The sequence below is a fragment of the Bos grunniens genome, chromosome 4 (genome assembly GCF_055505025.1).
Source record: "Bos grunniens cultivar Pamir isolate PY7600 chromosome 4, Bosgru_T2T1.0, whole genome shotgun sequence".
NCBI classification, from domain to species: domain Eukaryota; kingdom Metazoa; phylum Chordata; class Mammalia; order Artiodactyla; family Bovidae; genus Bos; species Bos grunniens.
Window position 1 is genome coordinate 1,467,159 of NC_141168.1, and position 22,941 is coordinate 1,490,099.

The window sequence follows — 22,941 nt, forward strand, 5'->3', positions numbered from 1 at the left end:
ACGTGCACTAGTCTGAGTGTGTGTCTGTGCATGTGTCTGGGTGTGCATTTCTGAGTGTGTGCATCCATCTGAGTGTGTGTGCGTGTGTGTGCATGCATCTGAGTGTGTGTCTCAGTGTGTCTGTGCATCTGCATGTGTGTGAGAATGTGAGTGTGTATGTGAGTGCATGCACACATCTGAGTGTATCTGTGTGGGTGTGTATGTGAGTGTGTGTGTCTGAGTGTGTGTTTGAGTGTGTATGTGAGTGCATGTGCCTGTCTGTGTGCCCCTGTGTGGGTGTGTATGTAAGTGTGTGTGTCTGTGTGGGTGTGTGTGTGTGAGTGTGTATGTGAGTGCATGCACACATCTGAGTGCACCTGTGTGGGTGTGTATGTGAGTGTGTCTGAGTGTGTATGTGAGTGCATGCACACATCTGAGTGTATCTGTGTGGGTATGTATGTGAGTGTGTATGAGTGTATGTGAGTGCATGCACACATCTGAGTGTATCTGTGTGGGTATGTATGTGAGTGTGTATGAGTGTGTGAGTGTGTATGTGAGTGCATGCACACATCTGAGTGTGCACCTGTGTGGTATGTATGTGTGTGTGTCTGAGTGTGTGTTTGGGTGTGTATGTGAGCGCATGCACACATCTGAGTGGTATGTATGTGTGTGTGTCTGAGTGTGTGTTTGGGTGTGTATGTGAGCGCATGCACACATCTGAGTGTATCTGTGTGGGTATGTATGTGAGTGTGTATGTCTGAGTGTGTGAGTGTGTATGTGAGTGCATGCACACATCTGAGTGCACCTGTGTGGTGTGTATGTGTGTGTGTCTGAGTGTGTGTTTGGGTGTGTATGTGAGCGCATGCACACATCTGAGTGTATCTGTGTGGGTATGTATGTGAGTGTGTATGTCTGAGTGTGTGAGTGTGTATGTGAGTGCATGCACACATCTGAGTGCACCTGTGTGGTGTGTATGTGTGTGTGTCTGAGTGTGTGTTTGAGTGTGTATGTGAGTGCATGCACACATCTGAGTGCACCTGTGTGGTGTGTATGTGTGTGTGTCTGAGTGTGTGTTTGAGTGTGTCGTGTGTGTCCGTGAGGGAGGAGGAGTACAGAGTGGTTTGGATCCCTGGGAAGTGAACCAGAACACCCTTGACCCGCCCAAGGAGCAGCTCCGGTTGGCGTTGGTTCCGAGGCTGGTCTGGGAGGAGCCTTCAGCGGCCGGCATGTCACTGGGGCACCAGTGACCTCGGCGTGGCTGTGTCCCCACTCAGTAGTGCTATGCGGAGTTGTTCTCTTTCTACCTGAGCCTTTTTCTGCTCTTTGAGAAATACGTTGACACCAAACCCAGTGACTCTTTGCTGTGAAAGGACAACCGACAGGCTTCCGGGCTACCAGCTGGCTGGCAGGTCTGAGACAGAGCAGACGCAGTGGCCATGCAGGCCCCCGGGTCCTGAAACGGAGACGCTTCCCTGCCAAGTCAGCGGGTTCCGCCAGGGGTGCCCATGGGCGGGGGACAGCCTGCTGGGCCGACAGCCCTCTCAAGGCACCGCACAAGAGAGCAGAGACGCCAGGCCGCCGCCTGAAAGGCTGCCTTCCTTTCCTGTTGCCGCCTGCTGCTGAGCCACGGCTTGGAACACTCTCACAACCCTCGTCCAGAGGAGGACTTTCCACTGGGGCCGAGGGAGGCTGCAGGGAGGCTGGAGGAGGTGATGGGGGCCCGGACGCGCCCCCCGCGGTGGAGCAGATGAATGGGTGGAGGACCTGCCTCCATGGGGTGGGCCTGCCGAGGCCTGCACCCAGCCTTCCTCCCCCGCAGCCAGCCCCCTGCAGGCTCCGAAAACAAGTGCCATCAGCTCCAACACTGCAAGCCAGTTCTTTATTTCCTTTTTTCCTGACAAAATTTGCTGAATCTTTGACCAAAGAGGGGAGAAAAAGGGAAGAAAGGAACAAATCAACACAGGCACAATAGCTAATCCGTAGCACAGCCCGGAAGAAAGCTTCATCTCCTCCCTCCCCTCCCTCCTCTTCCTCCCCTCCCCCTCCCTCCTCTTCCTCCCCTCCTCCTCCTCCCCTCCTCCTCCCTCCTCTTCCTCCCCTCCCCCTCCTCCCTTCCCCTCCTTTTCCTCCCTCCCCCTCCCCTCCCTCTCCTCCATTCCCTCCTCCCTCCCCCCTCCTCCCTCTTCCCCTCCATCCCTTCCTCCCTCCCCCTCCTCCCTCCCCCCTCCATTCCCTCCTCCCCCTCCCACCCTGACCCCCCATGCCCAGCTCTGTGTCTCTTCCTCTCCAGGTCCCCGCCCTCCCCTCCTCCCATGGGCCCCCTGGGCCGCGAGGGCACACGCTGTCGTGGGCATGTGGGGCGTGGGGGCAGCGTGACCTGTCGCATCCTCACCTCTCTCCTTCTGTTGACAGTGACGGCGCTGGCAGGAGTGGCACCTACGTCCTGATCGACATGGTTCTCAATAAGATGGCCAAAGGTAAGAGTCGGAAGGGGCTGCTCTGTGAGGCTCCAGCCGGATGGTGTTGCCATGGCAACCTCGGTGCAGCAGTCACAGAAAGCCATGGGGAAATTAGCCTGTTGTCCCTTTTCTGAATCGCAGGGAAGCTGTTTGCAGCAAGCATGTTCATTTCTGAGGGTCCTCCTTTGTCACCACCTCCGCCCAGGGTCGCATGCCAGGCTCAGGGCGCAGTGGGCGATCGGCATCCTGTGTTAACATCACAAGTGGGGAGAAGGCCATCTTGATCTTCCAGGGCTGCGGTGGCTCAGAAGAGCCTTAAACAAACCCTCCCTGTTGTTAGAACTATATTTGCAAAATTCAGAGCCTAGACTCTCTGGTGGAGACTGTCTCTGCAGGAGACCCCCTTTATCTCTGGTGGAGACTGTCTCTGAAGTAGCCCCACTTCAGACACCCTGCGTGTAACAGCGTCTGGGTGCTTGGGCTCAGAGGACTATGACCTGAGCACAGACCCTGGGTGAGCTTGTGGCTTGGGTGGGATTTAGCCCCCGAGAGTGCGGGGACTGAGGGGGCTGGCGGCTCCCCAGTGTGCTCCACACGCCAGACCTGTGAGGTGTCCCCTGCGAGGCCAGCACACCCCAGAGCCAAGTGGGAGATCCCCTTGGACCCGCCTCTGGGGGAACCAGGCACATGTCAGCGGGGAGACCCCAGCCTGACCTGCGGGGCCCCTCCTTGTCCTCAGCCTCTGGGGACTTGGGAAGGGAGCCCTGGGATGGGCGCCATCTCCCGGTCTCCTTCCCGCCTGAGAAAACCCCATCTCCTCTACGTGGGCACACACCCATGCACACACTCACACGTGTGTCCTTAGTGGGGGCACCTGGCTTCCAGGAACCCACCCTTCACCCTTTGCCTGGCAATAAGAGCAGACACCAGTTGTAGAAATGGGTTTCTATACATCGTCAGACAAGTGCCAGCAACTCTGAACCAGGCATCTTTCTTACTCCATCTTCTCCTGGTTAAAAGAAAAGCAGAAAAGCAGAACACACTTCTAGCCCAAGGATATATGGTTGCATGAAGATGAAACGATGGCCGTCGCGTTACGCCCAGGACTACAGAGCACGGTCAGGTTCCGAGCCGCCAGGGCCCAGGCAGCCCCCACCCCGTGGGTGCCGCAGGCTCCCTGCCGGCTTCAGGGTCCAGGGGACAGTGGGCCCGGCTTGTACACCAGAGGGTGTTTCTCACACCCTGAGGCAGTGCTGAGGCATGCAGACAAAGAACCAGCAAACCGGATGCAAACAACGGCTCTTGATAACGTGGCTTGGTCTTAGAGCCGCAAAGCTAACTCCAGTGGGAAGGTCGTTTGTGCCTCTCCATCTCATCAACTGGGTCTGTCTCTTCATTTGCAAGCGCACGGTTTCTGCAAACCCAGAGTCTCCGTGGGTCTCCTGCCTCCTCCCACCCTTGCCCCCCAACCCCCGCCACCAGGCCCAGAGTGCTTCCACCTGATAAACCAAACACCTTCCGAGACTGTGGATCGTCTCGCACATTTGAGGAGACATCTGTGTGTGCAGGCAGGTGACACGCAGCCTCACGGGCACACACCGCCACGTGGAGTCCAGCTCCCCCCGAGGAGCGGGCCCCAGCAGTGCTGGAGGGGGTCGGTGTCCAGCTCGCTGGTGTGACAGCACGGGGCGCTGAGCAGAGCCACAGCCCAGGGCAGGCGGCGGCGACTCCCCATCCCAGCTGGGCCCCCTCATTCAGCGGCCCGTCCGCCTGCCGCGTCCTGTCAGATTCCACTGGAAGTGCAGGCTGGCGGCAACAATGTGAGCCCAGCCGTGTGGAACCGGCCCGGGAGGGCGGGTGCTGAGCCCTTTCTGAGATCGGTCACCCCTCACTCTGCCCCTGACCTGCTCCCCTCTGCCCGAGGGGCCCACACTGAGCCATCCCCTGACCCGGGGCCCGGCCGCGGTCTCGGGGCAGATCAAAGGGCAGGGTGGCCCCTCGGCCAGCGAGGGGCCCTTTCCCGGGCCTTCCCAGCCAGCAGCCACCAGGGTTTTGTCCTGGGCCCGGCCGCGCGGCCCCGGGCGGTGGGGGTGCCTTTGTCTGGCCTGAGAAGCCGGAGGCCCGACTGCCCGCCTGTGCTCATCAAATGATCAAAGGCCGCAGGCCTAGACACGAAAGCTTTCTTCCCGTCTCCTTCTCTTAAAAGGAATGAATTGCAGAAGGACCTGAGAAGGCCTCTCCTGCAGCCGGGCCCGTCAGCCCTGGCCCCCAGGGCCGCGGGGACGCTCCGCAGCCGTCGGGACCCCGCCCGGGGCCTGGTGTGTGTGCTCCGCCAGCCGGAGGGAAAGCAGGAAACCCCGGGAAGTCCTTCTGCGTGTTTTTCCTGTGGCCCCAGACACATTTCTAACTCAGGGTTAACGTCTTGGGTAGAATCAGGGTTTGATAGCGTTCCCCTCTCGCGGATGAAAGTGCAGCAACTCTGGCTTTGCAGCCAAGGTACTTTCCAAGCTGTGCCTTTTACATTGTCCAAGACGTCTCTTCGCCCAGGGTTTTTCATATTTCGCCACAATTTTTTAAATGAATGGAGAGTGCCAGACAAATGGGGGGGCTTCCCAAGGATCACGTTGGCTGGGTTATCGGGAGGCGGCAGCTTCGCTGGCTGAGGGCCACTCGGCAGGAGCCCCACCGGCTGTGCCGCCTGAGCCCCAGCCACTGGGGTGTCCGCAGGCCCGGGCCAGCCTGGGAGCCTGTTCCTTTTGTTTGGCGGGAGCTGCAGGACTGGGATTTCATTGCATGACGCAGAGCGTGGGCCCGAGTCCACAGGTGCGCCTGGAGACGCCCAGGAAGCTCGCGTCAGCTGGGAGCTGCTTCTAAATGGTCTCAGCACGGAGCGTGAGTGGATGTCCGGCGCCTGTGTGGCCGTCTGTCCAGCCCCTGGTCTCTGTCCTCGGCAAGCTCACCCATTTCCCGTTTCCCCGTCACATGGTGGCATCGGTGAACATCTCCTCTTCCACGGGGGCATATAACCTCCCCTGTGCCCCCGTCTCTGTGGCTCCGACGTCTCCAGGGACCTCGAGTGGGTGGAAGCACACGGGTGTGCCCCTCCGTGTCTGGCTTCTCTCTGAGCGTCACGTCCTGGGGCTGACCGTGCTGTAGCAGGTGTCAGGACCGCCTCCCTGGTTGAGGCGGAGTAACATCCCCCCGGGACGGACCACGCTTACCTTGTTCACCGTCTGTCCGGGCACACGGGTTCCCTGCATCTTTCAGCTACTGAATCACGACTACTCCAATCATGCTGTGCAAATATCTGTCTGGTTTCTGCTTTCAGTTCTTTGGGGTGAAATACCCAGAGTGGAATTGCTGGGTCGTGTGGTCTTGTTCTGATTTCTCGAGGAGCTTGCGTTACTGTTTTCCACGGCAGCTGCACCGTTTTCCGCCCCCAACAGCAGCGCACGGGCCAGGGCTGTGGCCAGCGTCCCCGCACCAGCTCGCACACCGTCGTTCCCTGGGGCTTCGGCAGTAGCCACCCCGGTGGCCGTGAGGTCTTGCTGCGGTTTTGCTTTGCATTTTCCTGGAGACTAGAAATGTCGAGTGTCTTTTCGTGTGTGTTGGCCCTTTGTATATTTGCTTTGGGGAAATGCCTATTCGAGTTCTTTTCTTCCGTCTTTTAACTGGGCTGTTGGTTTGGTTGCTCTTGTGCTGTGGGCGTTCTTTATATATTGAGGATATCAGCCCCTTACCAGATATGTGGTGGTGCAAGTACTTCCTCCCATCCTGGGAGAAATAACATTTCTCCTTGAACTTTAAAACCCAGCGCTCCTCCAGAGTTGTGCTGCTCAGTCAGCAGCCGCCAGTCACAGGCGGCAGCTTCGTGGTGAGGTTAAAACGCTGGCCACGTGCTGAGCGCCCAGTAGCACAGGTGCCCAGGGCCTGCCACACACACGGTGCGGAGAAGGCCTCCCGGCAGGACGCCCCGTGCAACAGCTCTGCTCCGGGGAATGTGCCGAGGGGCTCATGCATGCGTGTCCAGACCACTGTCTCTCTGTCTCCCTGGGCCCCTCGCCCTGCGCCTCCTCTTCTGTAACCCCTTGACTGGTCTCTTCTGCTCATGGCAGCCGGTGAGATGTGAGAGTGGCCCCAGGAGACCCCTCTCTCGGGGCCACACTGGCTCTTTCCTGCAGGACCCGGGTCCCGGCCCTGACTGTGGGGTAGGCGCCCCTCCCCAGCCCTTTCCCCTCTCACAGGTCCTTCTGCTCTTCTCGGCCACCACCACCATCCTGTTCCTCCCTTCAGCAAATACTGGGCTGAACCACAGAAGTGCCATTCCACCCTGCTATTAACTGAGCACCAGGTCTACACGACAAGCAAGACGGGAGGCGAGCCCACCCTCCTGGGGCCTGCACTCCGTGGAGAGAAACAGGCGGTGTCCACAGCTCAGTGGGCTGCTGAGCACCATCGATGCCCTGGGGTGCAGGGCTGGGGTCTACTTTGCCCCCATTGCAGAGTCTCGTGTGCATCTGTACCCCATCCTCACAGCACCAAGGGCCCTCAGGGCTCACCGATTCTGACACCTGGTTGCAAACTGAGAAAGCAGATCTCCAAGGTTTGGGGACTTGTTGGGAAGCACCCAGCTGGCCGGGCAATGCAGAGCCCTGGTCTTGCTGCAAAGTGGCCGAGCCCCAGTGGCTGGCGGGGGGGTCAGCACAGCAGAGATGCCACCAGGCTGCATGGTCCAGGGCCAGGGTGGAGCAGGCAGCGGGTCTGTCACAGCCACAGCGGAAACTCCGCCAGGGAGGGGAGACAGAGATCGGACGACAGGGCCCTGGAACCGCCGGCTTGCTGATTCGGGTCTGCCTGGCGCCAGGGGGAAGGAACACATAGAGCTGGTCCCGGCAGGACTGATTGGGCACCTCTGGACAAGAGGGCTGGGGGGGCAGGACCCCAGGGGTCTGTGCCCACGGGGCTCTGCAGGCAGGGCTGAGCTGACCCCAGCCGTGGACGACCCTTCCACGGGCCTGACTGATTGGGAGAGGCAGGCTGCAAAGAGCAGGGTACGTCGGGAAAAACATCTCACTTTTTATGTTTGGCTGAAGCACGAAGACCCAGCAGAAAATGGATTCTATAGACCGGTCTGCCTTCTGCGTGGCTTCAAGGTGGTAAGACCCCGTCTCCAGCTTGTTGGAGTTTCAGGCTGAGAGAAGCGTTCAGAACCAGGGAGAAGAGAGTCTTCCTTTTGCGTGGAGAACTCGTGTCCCATGAGGTGACAGGCGCCCACCTCTTCCCTCGTCTGTCTCTCCGTTTGGAGCTGAGACTCAGGTCAGGGAGGGCGGGGGTGGGGACCCAGGAGCAGCGTGGCCGGGCTGTGACCAGGCCTGGGTGACATGATGCACAAAGTGAGTTTAACCGGAGAGGAATGAGACGAAACGGAACCAGCTGTTCCTGGAAAACTTCCCGACAAGCCCATCGTCTGATCCGGATGGGGTGTGACCAGGCCTGGGTGACATGATACACAAAGTGAGTTTAACCGGAGAGGAATGAGACGAAATGGAACCAGCTGCTCCTGGAAAACTTCCCGACAAGCCCATCGTCATCGGAGAGGAATGAGACGAAACGGAACCAGCTGCTCCTGGAAAACTTCCCGACAAGCCCATCGTCTGATCCGGATAGTTTTGTGAACCGTATCCTGCAGTTTGCCTCCGAAATGGTCTCCAGCCTGTGGATCGGGCCTGGGCAGGTACAGCTGACGGTTCTTCCCTCTCTCCCACCTGCTGACAGGTGGGCAGGGGCCCCGCGCACCTCGGACCACAGCAGGGGCTCCTGGCCGGTGTGGCCGTCCGCCCCCTGTGCCTCTCAGGGGTCAGACCCGCCCACATGGCCCCCAGGCTCCTCCTCCCTCCTCACTCACCCGATGAGAAGCCAGGAACCTGCTGGACCCCCTCTGCTGCCGGTTCCGGGCCGTCACTCTCCTCCTCCCCTGGACAGGCAGCAGCCAACCTGTCCACTCGTCCCCAAACCCAGACTGTCCCCGTCCCCATGAGTGTCGTCCCCATCTGTCCTGCTGGCCCTGGCAGGCCTGGCTCTCCGTGTTCAGTGGCATCACTTCAGCTCAGAGGCCCAGAGAGTCCTCCTGCCACACAGGTGCCCTGCAGAGCCATGTGGCCACTCTGATCCTGGCTGCCTCCCCAACCCCACGCATCGTCTCCCTGGAGGCCTCTGAGGCCCAGGAAGACTGCCATGCCCCAGCCTCTTTCAGCAATAGTTCACAGCTCCTCACCAGGCAGTGAGGGTCTGTCTCTGCTCCTGCCAAGAACCGCTCATCCCTTGCGGGTGGTGGGCAGTCGCAGAGCACAGCCACCCAGTCGCTGGACAGTGGCGGGCCAAACACCGTGTTAAGGACTCAGGCCTGCGCTCTGAGCAGGCAGCGGGGTCGGGAACCAGGTCACTTTGCATCAGTGACCCCCCAAAAACCTCCCGTAGAATGTTCTATGACAAGTGCTGATGTCCGTGCTGCCCTCAGGAGCTCACAGATCCCCTGGGCCTCCCTGGGCCCCTGCGTCTCCTTTCACCAGGAGAGGAGGCCCGAGGAGTCCTTAGAACAGGGTCTGGAGCTGCCGTCCGCTGAGAAACTGGATGGTCCAGCCCCCAGCCAGGCCGCGAGCTGGCCACACACTCAGCTTCTAAACCGGAAATAGACTTGGGGCCGAGGGGCCAGGGGGGCAAGGAGGGCCTGCGATGGGGTTCGGGGGGCCGCTTGGCATCCAGCTCCCCTGGAGCACTCGTCCCACAGTCCACGGGAAACAAGGGTCTCCCTGCTCAGGGCAGCCGTTGGTCTGTGAGGCCTGGCTGCCAGCACTTCTGCCCTCATGCTGTGACCCTGCAGGGACTCAGGAGCGTGTCCAGGGCCCCACGTGCCGGTCCTGGGGGAGATGGGGCCGGTGGAGTGGGGGGAGGGTGCCCTCAGAGACCCCTGCTCCTGAAGCCTCCGTGTCACTGAGGACTCAGAGGACTCCGTGGGTCCCCCGCCTCTTCTCTGCAGCCACAGACATCGCCCAGATGACCACTCGCTGTCCCCTCGGAACTCTGACTTGTCCACTGGGGACCCGAGTGTGTCCCGCACGGCTCCCTGTGTCACTCAGGCCATGGTGCTGGGAGGTAGTGAGGTCCCCGTGGTGGAGGTCTCTGCCTCTGTGTGGCCCAACTGTGACTGCGGGGCGGGGTGTGGGGGGGAATCAGGGGGCGGGGTTAGGGGATGATCAGGGGCAGGGTTGGGGGTGATCAAGGAGCAGGGCAGGGCTAGGGGTGGTCAGGGGGCGGGGTTGGGGTGGTCAGGGGCGGGGTTGGGGTGATCAGGGGGCAGGGTTGGGGTTGACCAGGGGGCGGGGTTCGGGTGATCTAAACAGGGAGCGAGTGTCTGGCGACTCAGGCCTCTCAGCTTCTCCTGGCCTTCCCACCCACTCTTCCTCTACGAGTTTAACAGTCGCTCCTTCCCAATGGCCTGCGTCTACAGTGGCCAAGATTTGGAGGTATCCCAGTTTCTCCTGAAAAAATGTTTTCGAGTTAGCTTCTAAAAGCTTGAGAAGTACCTGGGCTGTTTGGGTTCTGAGGTCCCCAGTTATCAGTGAACAAGATGCTCATTTGTCTCCTTCATCCCAGCGAAACCTCATGAAAGGGAGGTTACAGTTAATCTAGAGAGCCTGCAAAAAGTCGTCCTGGTTGTAATTTTGACAGCTCTTCCATCGATTCAGAGCGTCCAGAAACATGAAGTAGAAACTGCTTGGCACGGAAGACCCAGGACAGAGCATGCGTGTGTGTGTGTGTGTGTGTGTGTGCGCGCGCGTGCGTGCGCACCCCTAGGAGGCGTGTGGGAGCTGCCTCCCGTGTGCACAGTGTGAGCATGCGTGCGTGTGTGTGTGCGTCAGCGTGGGGCTGAGGTCTGGAGGGGGGACCCCCACCTGGAGGCACCCGGAGTGGGAGGAAGGCTGCCCTCTGGCTGCGGTGACAGCCACTCGGGCCGACCGCCGGTGAGGACTCGCACAGCCCCTGCCCGTCACTGCCCAGCCCTTCCTTCCAAAATGGAGCTCAGCCAAAGAGCACAGACCCTGGGGCCCAGCTCAGCACACGGACAGCTCCGCCCCGGCCCTGATCCCTTCAGGTGTATTTAGCATTTCCTGGGTCCCCCCAGAGAGTGGAGTTGAGACAGTTTCCTCCTGCAAAATTCAGACCTTTCTGTCTTGTGCACTCGACACGTGGTGTCTTTTATGCTGCAGAGAAAAGGATGCATTGCATCCCTGCGGTGTGGTTCGCGAAGCCTTCTGGGTTAAAGTCTGACCAGAAGGTATTTCTGTTTCTGACATGACGTCACCGAGGACGCCGTGGACGTGCTGCAGAAGGGAGAGACGAGGCTGGCTCCTGCCCACGCGCTGCGGCCCCTCGGTCACATGGGAGGAGGCGACGCGGCCAAGACCGCGAGTCCCACGCCTCCCTCTGCCCGCTGGCCAGCCCCGGGAGAAATCAGCGCAGGCCTGGGGACGAGGCGCGGTGGCCTATTTGCTTGGTTTTCTCCCACTTCGAATTGATTCTCTCATCATAAAAAAAAGCAGTTTTAATATCTTTAATATTAGTGCTCTTTTAATGTTTCTCATTTAATGGTTACTACTTCTATCTAAAGCTTAAAAAACCTCTGTTGTCCTAAAAACGCATTTAACCAATATATGAACTCCAGAGCCGATGGCCCCTGAGTGCCTCAGGAAGCCAAAGCCCCAGCTATCCCTATGTACAGAGTGGTGCCTGGGATGGCAGCAGGCCAGGCTCTCTCAGGACCCAGCCGGCCAGCCCGTGTGCCTGGAGTCTGCAGCATGCCCATGGGGTCGTGGGCACCGGGAGAGATGGGTCAGGCTGGACGCTCACCTCGTATGTTGCTGGGTGCACACCCACAGGCTGCATCCACCTCGGTTGCACATTCGTGGAGTCACCAGCTTAAACTGACCATGGAACCACTTACATACATTTGTCTCGCGTCTGAACAGTGGTGACTCTCTCCAGTAGAAGATGCTGGAAGCCTGTCCTCCGAACCACACCGTGCACTCCCCTGTATTGGTAAAAACCCATCTTCTATCTGAGTTTTATTTGCATCTGTGAAGACTGAGCACTGAAGAATTGATGCTTTCAAACTGTGGTGCTGAAAAAGACTCTTGAGAATCCCTTGGACTGCAAGGAGATCAAACCAGTGAATACTAAAGGAAATCAGCCTTAATATTCATTGGAAGGACTCTTTGTGAAGCTCCAATACTTTGGCCACCTGGTGCGAAGAGCTGACTCATTGGAAAAGATTTTGATGCTGGGAAAGATTGAAGACAGAAGAAGGCGACGACAGGGGATGAAATGGTTGGATGGCATCACTGAGTCAATGGATATGAGTTTGAGCAAGCTCCAGGAGATGGAGAAGGACAGAGGAGTCTGGCTTGCTGCAGTCCGTGGGGTCGCAAAGAGTCACTATTCACATGCCTGTCGACCTGGGCAGCGCACCACGTGTATCTGTTCGCCTGGACTCTAATGTGTGGTCAGTAGACTGGGATTTGTAGAAAGGACTCCAGCTGAATGTGCTCAAGGGAGCTTCCTACGTGCTTGAGGGATTTAAGTAAATCCTTTTACCTTCGGTGAAGCCTGTTAGAAGGACACATGCCGCCCACCCCGCCCGCCCCGAGGCGGCCCGTCCACTCCTGCACCACGAGGTCACTGGATGCTCAGGGTCACTGAACCAGGTGCAGGGTCACACCTCCCCACCCCCCAGAAGAGCTCCTGCATGGGCGTGCTCTTAAGACGTCTCCCTGCACGCCTCAGGTGACTAATTACTCCAGTCCTAACGTGCAGGGAGACGGTAGCCCTGACCCACCTGATAAACCCATTCTGTCTGTTTCCAGCTACCCACTTTTAAGCATTCCTTTAATTTCCTCCACTGCAGAGTTTTGGGTTCGGGCTAAGCTTGATTCTGAGACATCGTGCCCTGGCATTTCATATTTTAAAGACCCCGTCCAGGGAAAACCTAATGACACCTTCTCTGTCCTCTTTGTCGCTTCCTCGCCCGGCATCGCTGCAGTACTGGTGACAGCTGACTGGAGGGTCGTCCCGACACTGCCCGGGGAGGGGACCTCCCATGGCCCCACCTGGAGCCCTGCAGGGAGTGGCCTCAGGGCGACCAAGTAACGGGGGTCCAGGACCGCACGCCGGCTCTCCTGCTCAGACTGGCCTTCCGGGGACAAACGGCTGTTGGAAGAGTCTTTCAAACCAGTTTCAAGGCACAAGGATGCACCTGAGCAAACTTAAGAGAGGAGAGAGGGGTTAGGTCCAGGGCCCCAGACCCCTGAGGCTTTCACTGTAAAGGACTAGGCTCGTCTCCGTCTGAGAGGGGTTAGGTCGGGGCCCCGGACCCCTGAGGCTTTCACTGTAAAGGACTAGGCTCGTCTCCGTCTGATGAGAGGGGTTAGGTCGGGGCCCCGGACCCCTGAGGCTTTCACTGTAAAGGACTAGGCTCGTCTCCGTCTGATGAGAGGGGTTAGGTCGGGACCCCGGACCCCTGAGGCTTTCACTGTAAAGGACTAGGCTCGTCTCCGTCTGATGAGAGGGGTTAGGTCGGGGCCCCGGACCCCTGAGGCTTTCACTGTAAAGGACTAGGCTCGTCTCCGTCTGATGAGAGGGGTTAGGTCGGGGCCCCGGACCCCTGAGGCTTTCACTGTAAAGGACTAGGCTCGTCTCCGTCTGATGAGAGGGGTTAGGTCGGGGCCCCGGACCCCTGAGGCTTTCACTGTAAAGGACTAGGCTCGTCTCCGTCTGATGAGAGGGGTTAGGTCGGGGCCCCGGACCCCTGAGGCTTTCACTGTAAAGGACTAGGCTCGTCTCCGTCTGATGAGAGGGGTTAGGTCGGGGCCCCGGACCCCTGAGGCTTTCACTGTAAAGGACTAGGCTCGTCTCCGTCTGATGAGAGGGGTTAGGTCGGGACCCCGGACCCCTGAGGCTTTCACTGTAAAGGACTAGGCTCGTCTCCGTCTGATGAGAGGGGTTAGGTCGGGACCCCGGACCCCTGAGGCTTTCACTGTAAAGGACTAGGCTCGTCTCCGTCTGATGAGAGGGGTTAGGTCGGGGCCCCGGACCCCTGAGGCTTTCACTGTAAAGGACTAGGCTCGTCTCCGTCTGATGAGAGGGGTTAGGTCCGGGCCCCGGACCCCTGAGGCTTTCACTGTAAAGGACTAGGCTCGTCTCCGTCTGATGAGAGGGGTTAGGTCGGGGCCCCGGACCCCTGAGGCTTTCACTGTAAAGGACTAGGCTCGTCTCCGTCTGATGAGAGGGGTTAGGTCGGGACCCCGGACCCCTGAGGCTTTCACTGTAAAGGACTAGGCTCGTCTCCGTCTGATGAGAGGGGTTAGGTCGGGGCCCCGGACCCCTGAGGCTTTCACTGTAAAGGACTAGGCTCGTCTCCGTCTGATGAGAGGGGTTAGGTCGGGACCCCGGACCCCTGAGGCTTTCACTGTAAAGGACTAGGCTCGTCTCCGTCTGATGAGAGGGGGTAGGTCGGGACCCCGGACCCCTGAGGCTTTCACTGTAAAGGACTAGGCTCGTCTCCGTCTGATGAGAGGGGTTAGGTCGGGGCCCCGGACCCCTGAGGCTTTCACTGTAAAGGACTAGGCTCGTCTCCGTCTGATGAGAGGGGTTAGGTCGGGGCCCCGGACCCCTGAGGCTTTCACTGTAAAGGACTAGGCTCGTCTCCGTCTGATGAGAGGGGTTAGGTCGGGGCCCCGGACCCCTGAGGCTTTCACTGTAAAGGACTAGGCTCGTCTCCGTCTGATGAGAGGGGTTAGGTCGGGACCCCGGACCCCTGAGGCTTTCACTGTAAAGGACTAGGCTCGTCTCCGTCTGATGAGAGGGGTTAGGTCGGGACCCCGGACCCCTGAGGCTTTCACTGTAAAGGACTAGGCTCGTCTCCGTCTGATGAGAGGGGTTAGGTCGGGGCCCCGGACCCCTGAGGCTTTCACTGTAAAGGACTAGGCTCGTCTCCGTCTGATGAGAGGGGTTAGGTCGGGGCCCCGGACCCCTGAGGCTTTCACTGTAAAGGACTAGGCTCGTCTCCGTCTGATGAGAGGGGTTAGGTCGGGGCCCCGGACCCCTGAGGCTTTCACTGTAAAGGACTAGGCTCGTCTCCGTCTGATGAGAAGGGTTAGGTCGGGGCCCCGGGCCCCTGAGGCTTTCACTGTAAAGGACTAGGCTCGTCTCCGTCTGATGAGAGGGGTTAGGTCGGGGCCCCGGACCCCTGAGGCTTTCACTGTAAAGGACTAGGCTCGTCTCCGTCTGATGAGAAGGGTTAGGTCGGGGCCCCGGGCCCCTGAGGCTTTCACTGTAAAGGACTAGGCTCGTCTCCGTCTGATGAGAGGGGTTAGGTCGGGGCCCCGGACCCCTGAGGCTTTCACTGTAAAGGACTAGGCTCGTCTCCGTCTGATGAGAGGGGTTAGGTCGGGGCCCCGGACCCCTGAGGCTTTCACTGTAAAGGACTAGGCTCGTCTCCGTCTGATGAGAGGGGTTAGGTCGGGGCCCCGGACCCCTGAGGCTTTCACTGTAAAGGACTAGGCTCGTCTCCGTCTGATGAGAGGGGTTAGGTCGGGGCCCCGGACCCCTGAGGCTTTCACTGTAAAGGACTAGGCTCGTCTCCGTCTGATGAGAGGGGTTAGGTCGGGGCCCCGGGCCCCTGAGGCTTTCACTGTAAAGGACTAGGCTCGTCTCCGTCTGATGAGAGGGGTTAGGTCGGGGCCCCGGACCCCTGAGGCTTTCACTGTAAAGGACTAGGCTCGTCTCCGTCTGATGAGAAGGGTTAGGTCGGGGCCCCGGACCCCTGAGGCTTTCACTGTAAAGGACTAGGCTCGTCTCCGTCTGATGAGAGGGGTTAGGTCGGGGCCCCGGACCCCTGAGGCTTTCACTGTAAAGGACTAGGCTCGTCTCCGTCTGATGAGAGGGGTTAGGTCGGGGCCCCGGACCCCTGAGGCTTTCACTGTACAGGACTAGGCTCGTCTCCGTCTGATGAGAGGGGTTAGGTCGGGACCCCGGGCCCCTGAGGCTTTCACTGTACAGGACTAGGCTCGTCTCCGTCTGGTGAATCCGCTCCACACACACACAGGTATGCCGGAGGTGCAGGCCAGAGCTGCCCCAGGTGGCGGCCGGCCCGGGGTCTCTTCCACGTCTGGGTCCGATGATCACGGCTCTGAGACCTGGACAAGCCTTGATTTCCTCTGAAGGGGTTTGGTGACGGCCTGATGCGTGAGAGGAAGTGTTGGCAGGACACCTATCCTTGGGGGGCTGGGGGTGGGTTCCGGCCAGCCCCACTGTGCCGCCCACCCAGCTGCGCGTCTGCCAAGATGCACTGCAGACGCTCACCTCTGACCTGTAAGAGGCTCGGGCGCTGGGGACCCAGTCCTGTTCACTGTTCACCTACCAGAGCTCCTGGCAAGACAGGAAAACGGGAGTATATGTGGAATTCATAATTCATGAGATTGCATTTTTAGCTCGAATAGTATTTTTTCCGCGGCCCCCAAGGCCCCTGGAGTCCTGTGGGCGCGTCTGAGGGGCGCTGGGCCACAGCACCAACCTGCCCGTGAGCACGCGGGGCGCCCCAGCCTTCCTTAGCGTTGGGAACACTCGCTTCTAACAGAAGGCAGCAGCTCTTTAGAAGCCGGCGTTAGGGGTCTAAGGTGGACGAGGTTAGTCTGCCTTTTCATTCCTCTTAAGTGAAAACCCTACGCAGGAGAAGCTAGAGCTTACCTGCTCCGTTCTCTGAAAACTTCCTGGGGACTTCCTGGGGGCCTCGTGGTTGGCACAGTGCCTTCACTGCCCTGGCCGGGGTTGAGTCCCTGATCGGGGAACAGAGATCTTCCAAGTCTCACAGCCAAAAAAATAAAAATCTTGAAACACCACCAAATAAAGCCAAGTAAAGGCCTAGTCTGTCCTGGCCTCAGCTTGCCGTGGTGTGTGTATCTGCCTCTGATAGCAAGCTTCTGTCCAGCTTTCTTGAGCCAACACAAACGAAAGCCACCTTGCCCTGTGTTCCTGTATGAACCCCGAAATGCCCCTCCCAGCCAGGCAGCTGAAGAATGACGGTCACCATCATTTGGCTGCCGAGCCTGGGGGCCCCAGCAGCGGGTGAGGGGCACCGCTCTGCACCACGCCTGTCTGAGCCCGGTGTGTGTCTATCGGCCCTATGTGCACTGCTCCCGTCTGAGCCTGGCGTGTGTGTGTTGCAGGCGCCAAGGAGATCGACATCGCCGCCACCCTGGAGCATCTGCGGGACCAGCGACCGGGCATGGTCCAGACCAAGGTAAGGCGGCCGGGCCTGGGGCTCGGGGTTGGGGCTCATGAGGGCGGTTTTCTCAAAAGGAGTGAGGGGCAAGCCGGCCGGCTGCCTCCCACACCCGCTCCACTCAGGAGGTCGGGGCAACTCTGGCTGCAGCCCCAGCGTTCCAGCCTGAGTAGATGTGGTCGGACCTCAGGGCCCGGGACCCTCCGTGTGCCGATGGGGGGAGCAGGGGAACAGTGAGATCTCCACGTCAGAGGCCAGCGATGTGTGTGGCGTGTTCCGCCGGAGCCCACAGCCACAGCCCCGCTGCAAGGTTATCAGGACGGCGGTCACCAGAATGTCCCTGGGCCATGCTGGGCCCCTGAGCACCCTGAGTAGCTTACTGAAAAGGCTAAGTTTGCAGCAAAAGGAGCAGAGCCTAAAGATCCCTGGACAGCCTTGAGTTCGCTGAAGCCGAAACCAATGTCCACATGATGGCCTATTCCCTTAGCATTGCAGGAGTGTCCATGTCCAGCCACAGACACCCCACACGCATGTCCTACAGTCGTAAGCACAGGATCCTCTCCTTCCTGGTGTGGCCTGGACTCTCCAGATGCCATCATCGCCTCCACTAAAGCCACCCTTGCAGAGAACTTCAGTTATAAAAGTCGTAAAAGCCCTCCCGGGAGACCAGGCCGCTCTGTGCTCTGGTGCCGAGTGGTGAGGGTCTGGGACCCCCGTCGTCCCAGCTCGGGCTCTTACTGTCCCCTCAGGGTGTCAGCAGCTCCTGGGCCCAGCTCCGTGCCGCAGACGGGACAGGGCAGCATCTGAGCCTCGAGGGAGGGAGCACAGGCTTCACTCCGCCCGCTCTGTTGGGCGGGAAGGAGCCCAGCGTCTAGTAAGCATGGCGAGCACACTTTGACCCTGAAGGTCGTTTCTCAGAACAGCTTCATGGGCCCCTATGGCTGGTTCCACGTGGTCAAAGTCAGCCCCTAGCATGGAGGCAAAACCAACTCAGCTCCTTCGTGTAGAGCCAGGAAACTGTTCCAGGTGGAGCCGGATGTGCCTAGCGGCCGGGTCTGGGTGGCCACCGCCGTTCCCTGGTGCTCACTCTTCCTCCACTGGCAATTGATGGGGCCCTGGGAGAGCTGAACCCTGCCCACGCCTGCCTGCCATCCTGGTGATGGGCAGCCCACGGGTCCAGTGGCCCTGGCGGGGCCGTCCTACCAGAAATCCAGGGTCGGCTCACCATCTGGGAGGGTCTGGCCCCGTGTCCACCAGCAGCCTCACGCAGCCCAGAACCGGGGCTGAGGGCAGGGGCGGCTCTTGCCCAGGAAGGAGAAGTCAGGTCCTGTCTCTGGCCGACGTGCTCCCTCATGGCACCGCCTCCTGGTCCCGTGAGCCCCGGGCTGTGGGGCCCGCTGCCCGCCCTCCCGGCTGGCCGGCACCTCGACAGTGCTGTGAATGGCCCTGCTTGGCCCCAGGCCCGTGCCCCGTGTGGGTCAGTGAGCAGTCAGGGCACAGGGCAGGTCTGCCCCGCTTTTGTCGCCTCACAAACCAGCGGGACTCCCAGAGCCGCCCTGCGTCCTGTCCCATTTCCGTGTCATTGCGAGATCGCAGTCTGCCGTCAGCAGGCCGCCGTTCCGGAGGAGGCGTCCAGGGAGGCTGTGCCCGTGTCTGGGGCAGTGTCCTGCACACACCATGCCCCTGGCTGACCGCTGGCTTGAGAGACGGTGGCAGGAGGTGGCTTCCCCGGGGCCTGGCAGTCCGGGTGGCAGCGGGCCTGAGCCCAGGCCTCGAGGGGCACACACCATGCCTGCTGGCTGACCGCTGGTTTGAGAGACGGTGGCAGGAGGTGGCTTCCCCGGGGCCTGGCAGTCCGGGTGGCAGCGGGCCTGAGCCCAGGCCTCGAGGGGAGGAGAGGTCCATCCAGGTGGGCACACGGGGTGGGGAGGTGCAGGTGGACGGGCCTCCTGCTGACCCTGCATGTGGGCCTGGAGGCTTGTTCCCCGGGAGAGCCCACTGTGCTTCGGGAGGCTCGTGGCCGCCAGCAGAGGCTCTGAGCTAGAACCTGGCAGGTCATCCCTGGGGGCTCCGACGGTAAAAAATCTGCCTGCAGTGCAGGAGACCCGGCTTTGATTCCTGGATCAGGAAGATCCCCTGGAGAAGGGAATGTTCACCCACTCCAGTATCCTTGCCTGGAGAATCCCATGGACAGAGGAGCCTGGCGGGCTCCCATCCCTGAAGTCACAAAGACACAACTGAGCGGCTGAGCACAGAACAGCACATACGCTTCTGTTCTGTGCCACTCAGAGTGGAAATGTGTCAGTCTTTCTGGCACTGGACTCGTCTATCAATGACTGGAGTTTTCGAGTATCTAAGCCATTGATAGGGCTCTCCTCCATCAAAAATCCCTATCTGCTGTTAAGGGAGTGTTTGCATAGTTTATTCTTTTGTGATTTCTTTGGTGTGATGGGGAAGTACTGGGTACACTGCTCCGAGTGTTTCATGCCAAGCTGGGAGCAGGTTGTGGACCCGGGAAAGCTGCCGGACAGGTGGGCTTGTCCTCTGTCTGCCAAGCCCCCATTTCTGGAGGAGCAGACGGTCCGACGCCCGGGACTCGCCCCTAGTGTATAGTCAGCAGCCCTGCGGGTTCCGCCGGCACGAGAAGCGTGCCCCGTCCTGGGAGCACTGGTGTCCGTGGGCACACGTATGCCTAAGCTGGCACGGTTGAGGGTGAGACGAGGTTTCTTGGCAAACAGAAGTGAGTCGGATTGAGCCGGGTGGTGGGTGGATTTTCAAAGAGCGCGAGTACGACCCTTTCCATTCTGAGGCCAGGGAACCCCGAGGTGTCATGACTGTGACCGTTTCCGGTGAGTCTCAGAAGGACGGGAGGCTGCGCCCAGCCCCGCCCCTGGGGGGCCATGCTGGGGCTGGAGTCAGAAGGGGCTGGGGGAGGGGGCGCACGGAGCCTGCGGCAGCTGCTGTCACACTCACACGTCCACCCCAGCTTCTCCAGTGACAGAAGCGGAGATGAACACGAGACATGCAGCCCGTCTGCTCCGGGTCTCCTCCCGCAAACCCGTACCCTGCCCACCTCCCACGGAAGTCTGCAGCTCTTCCCTGTCCTCCGTAAACAGCTTCTCCCTGCAGGATGGCACGCGGGAGCCCACGGCTGGAGCAGAAGGGGCCCTGCTCATGTCTCCCTCCTCTGTCCCTCCAGGAGCAGTTCGAGTTTGCCCTGACGGCCGTGGCCGAGGAGGTGAACGCCATCCTCAAGGCCTTTCCCCAGTGAGGCCGGAGGCGCCCACGACCGGGGGCCCCGTCAGCGACCACGACGTCGTGCCCGCGCCTCTGCTGCAACCGCCTAGAGCTCTAGTCCTCAGGAGTCTACAGTCAGTGCAGCTTAGCAGTTACGTGTGTGTGTGTTCAGCCAAATAATGATAAAGGGAGATCTATGGGCAGATGAAATGATGGGGGCAATCAGTCCTTCTATTTTCGATTTCTTGGAAAAAACTTTATTTTTCCTTAAAACACATATCCATGTTCTTAATTGCCAATCATGTCATACGGACGGCACCATCAGTGTGGTCCCCAGAAGAGGGCTGGTTTGTGACTTGTCCCTCTCTGGAGGGTCAGCCATGCAGGGCGGGGCCCAGAGGGGCCAGCGGGCCACCTCAGTAGAAGACACTCTTGGCCTTTGTCCTTACGACTGTGTACCACCGGGAGAAACCGCAGGCTTCTTCAGGAGTTAGGCGGACGTGACGGGGACATTCTGCAGCTTTGGGGTAGATCATAAAACACAATCGTGCCAGCTCCTCATCCGATCTGGGCTGCTGCACACCCTCCCCCAAGCACTGTTGGGGGACAGTGACAGCCCCGCCCAAACTTCCACTCCCCCAGGACAGCCAGGGGCCCCGGGGGCAAACGCTTTCCCACCCAGAGTGCCTCCTTCCAGGCCAGTAGACAGGGACACTTGGCAAGGCCCTGGCGGAGCCCCAACCTCCAGACACGGCTTTTAGCTACAAATAGGGGTTTACACGCGTGTGCTGTCACTTCAGCCGTGTCTGACTCTTTGCAACCCCGTGGACTGTAGCCCGCCAGGCTCCTCTGTCCACGGGCTTGCCCAGGCGAGAATACTGGACTTCACCCAGATGCCGCTCAAGGCTTCCCTGAGGGGTAATGAGAATGGGGCCAGGCCTGTGTGGTCCCCTCCCCAGGAAGGCTCAGGCCCGGCTGGCGTCCCGAGAGGACCGGGAATGCCCTCACCATGGGGGAAGTGCAGGGAGGCCCGCTGTTTTTTGCTTCTTGCCAGCATGGGATCCAGGCATCTGGGACGCAGCGGTGGCCAGGGCCCTCCCGGGGCTCAGGCTCCTGGCCTCTCAGGCAGATCCCCATCTGATGTCACACAGACACGCGTCTAGCGATCCTTCAGATTTGCCAAAATAGCACCTGGGCGCCCCCACCCCAAAACAGAGGAATGCGCTTCACTAGACTGAGGACAGTTCGACGCCGAGGGGGCTGTGCGGGCTGCTCTGTGTGTCGCTGGCCTCGCTTTAGGGAGTAGATGCTCCAGCGGCCCTGGGCCCTCTGCTTCCCGTGCGGCACGCCATCCTCTCATCTTAAACAGACGCCGCGTCTCAAAAAGCGGGACAGGGAAGGTGGCCGACCGAATGGGGAGAAAGCTGCCAAAATACTGTTTGTGTCTCTAAATGGTGTTGTCGTGTGTATCTGCTTTAATATATGGATCATTTCCTTCCCAAAGCTGTTTCTCTACCTGGAATCTAAACAATTAATGGAAACTAGTTTATCTGAACGTAGGACGCATATACCCACTTGTAATTTCTAACATTTCATGTTTCTTCAGTGTGAGATACACAAATATATTTAATTGTGTCTGATTAAACTTCTGATTTCACATTTGAATGGTCTGTATTTGGATGAGAGAGCAGTTTTTTGGGTTTGTTTGGTTTTTTTTTGTCCCATCCATCCTGTTTCCTGAAGCTGTGGGCGTTTAGATGCCAGAACAAACTGTGTACATCCCAGGAGCTCCATGCTGAGTTCTAGTTTTATTTGCCGAGCTGGGTGTGTACAGGGGCCAGAGTGTCGCGTGTGGCTGCGAGTCTATTCATTAAAAAGAGATGACACAGTCTCAGGCGAACGTTGGGGCGTGCTCCGCCTCTGGTGTCCCTGCCACCTCTTCGCTGCATGTGTCTGCCCAGGGAGCGTCCGGGAGCGGTGGCCCGTCCTTGCTGCCCACAGGGGAGGGGGGCTCCCCATCTCACAAAGACACGAGCCGCCCCGGGAGCCTCTCAGCCCAGGGACCCGCTGGGAGCACTGAGACCCTGCCAGGACGGCCCTGCTGCCGTGACTCACTGCCCCGCTCTCGCCCGTGCGGTCTCCGCGGGCGGTGGTGAGACGCGGGGGTCTGTGCTGCCAGAGCAGATGCGGGTGTTGGTTTCTCAGGAAATCAGCCCCCCGTCTCAGCTGCGGGCATCCAACTCTGCTCCGTTGGCTCCACCCCTGCGGGCCCCTCCTTCCCTGAGCCTGCTTCTCATCAGGGTCCTGCCCCGGGTCCAGCGCGCTTCTGCTGTCCATGTGCTGGGAGTCGATGTCATTCATACACACACATTGGACAACGGGTGACTCGTCTCGAGACACACACATGTGAGTCTGCGTGGGGCCTAAAGGGGCCCTTCCATCCAGGGTGCCCAGGGATGCTGAGCAGAATGGACTTTGAAAATGTCGTGCAGAGCCAGCCCTGAACAGACAGGATGAGGACAGAGGGCGTGCCCTTGGGCTGGGGGACCACATCCACGTGTCCACGCAGGGCCAGCGCAGGGGACCTGGAGCTGCACACAGCCAGCCACCCTGCCGTCGGCACCCCTAGCTGACGGGCCCACAGGATCCGGCTTCAGTGCCCTGGGAGTCCTGTGTCGGCAGCTCCCCCGTGCGCACTGGCGGCCGCTGTCACCCGGCCCAGCAAGGCAGCGGGGACGTGCTCATCTGGGGGCCGGTGACTCCTCTGTGGACCTGGGTTGTGGTCTCGGGGCCTGGAGGACCATGTCCACGTGTCCGCGTGCTCTTCAGATTCTCACTTGCAGACGCCACACGCATTTAAGTTTGATCCGCATTCGCAGTGTCTTCCCCAGCCCGTGCTTAAGGTCTAGGCAATCCCCCAGACAACAGTAA

At 59.7% G+C, this 22,941-nt stretch overlaps 1 protein-coding gene across 2 annotated transcripts in view; it reads left to right on the forward strand.

Annotated features, from left to right (window-relative positions):
* Window positions 1-21,675, forward strand: part of PTPRN2 (protein tyrosine phosphatase receptor type N2) — a 607,146-nt gene extending 585,471 nt beyond the window's left edge. For both annotated transcript variants that reach the window (XM_086394674.1, XM_086394676.1), the window contains 3 exons: window positions 2,392-2,456; window positions 16,718-16,791; window positions 19,973-21,675. In XM_086394674.1, coding sequence (XP_086250800.1) covers window positions 2,392-2,456; window positions 16,718-16,791; window positions 19,973-20,044 — 211 coding nt within the window. In that variant the 3' untranslated portion in view covers window positions 20,045-21,675. The remainder of the gene's footprint in view (window positions 1-2,391; window positions 2,457-16,717; window positions 16,792-19,972) is intronic.
* Window positions 21,676-22,941: the final 1,266 nt, after the last annotated feature.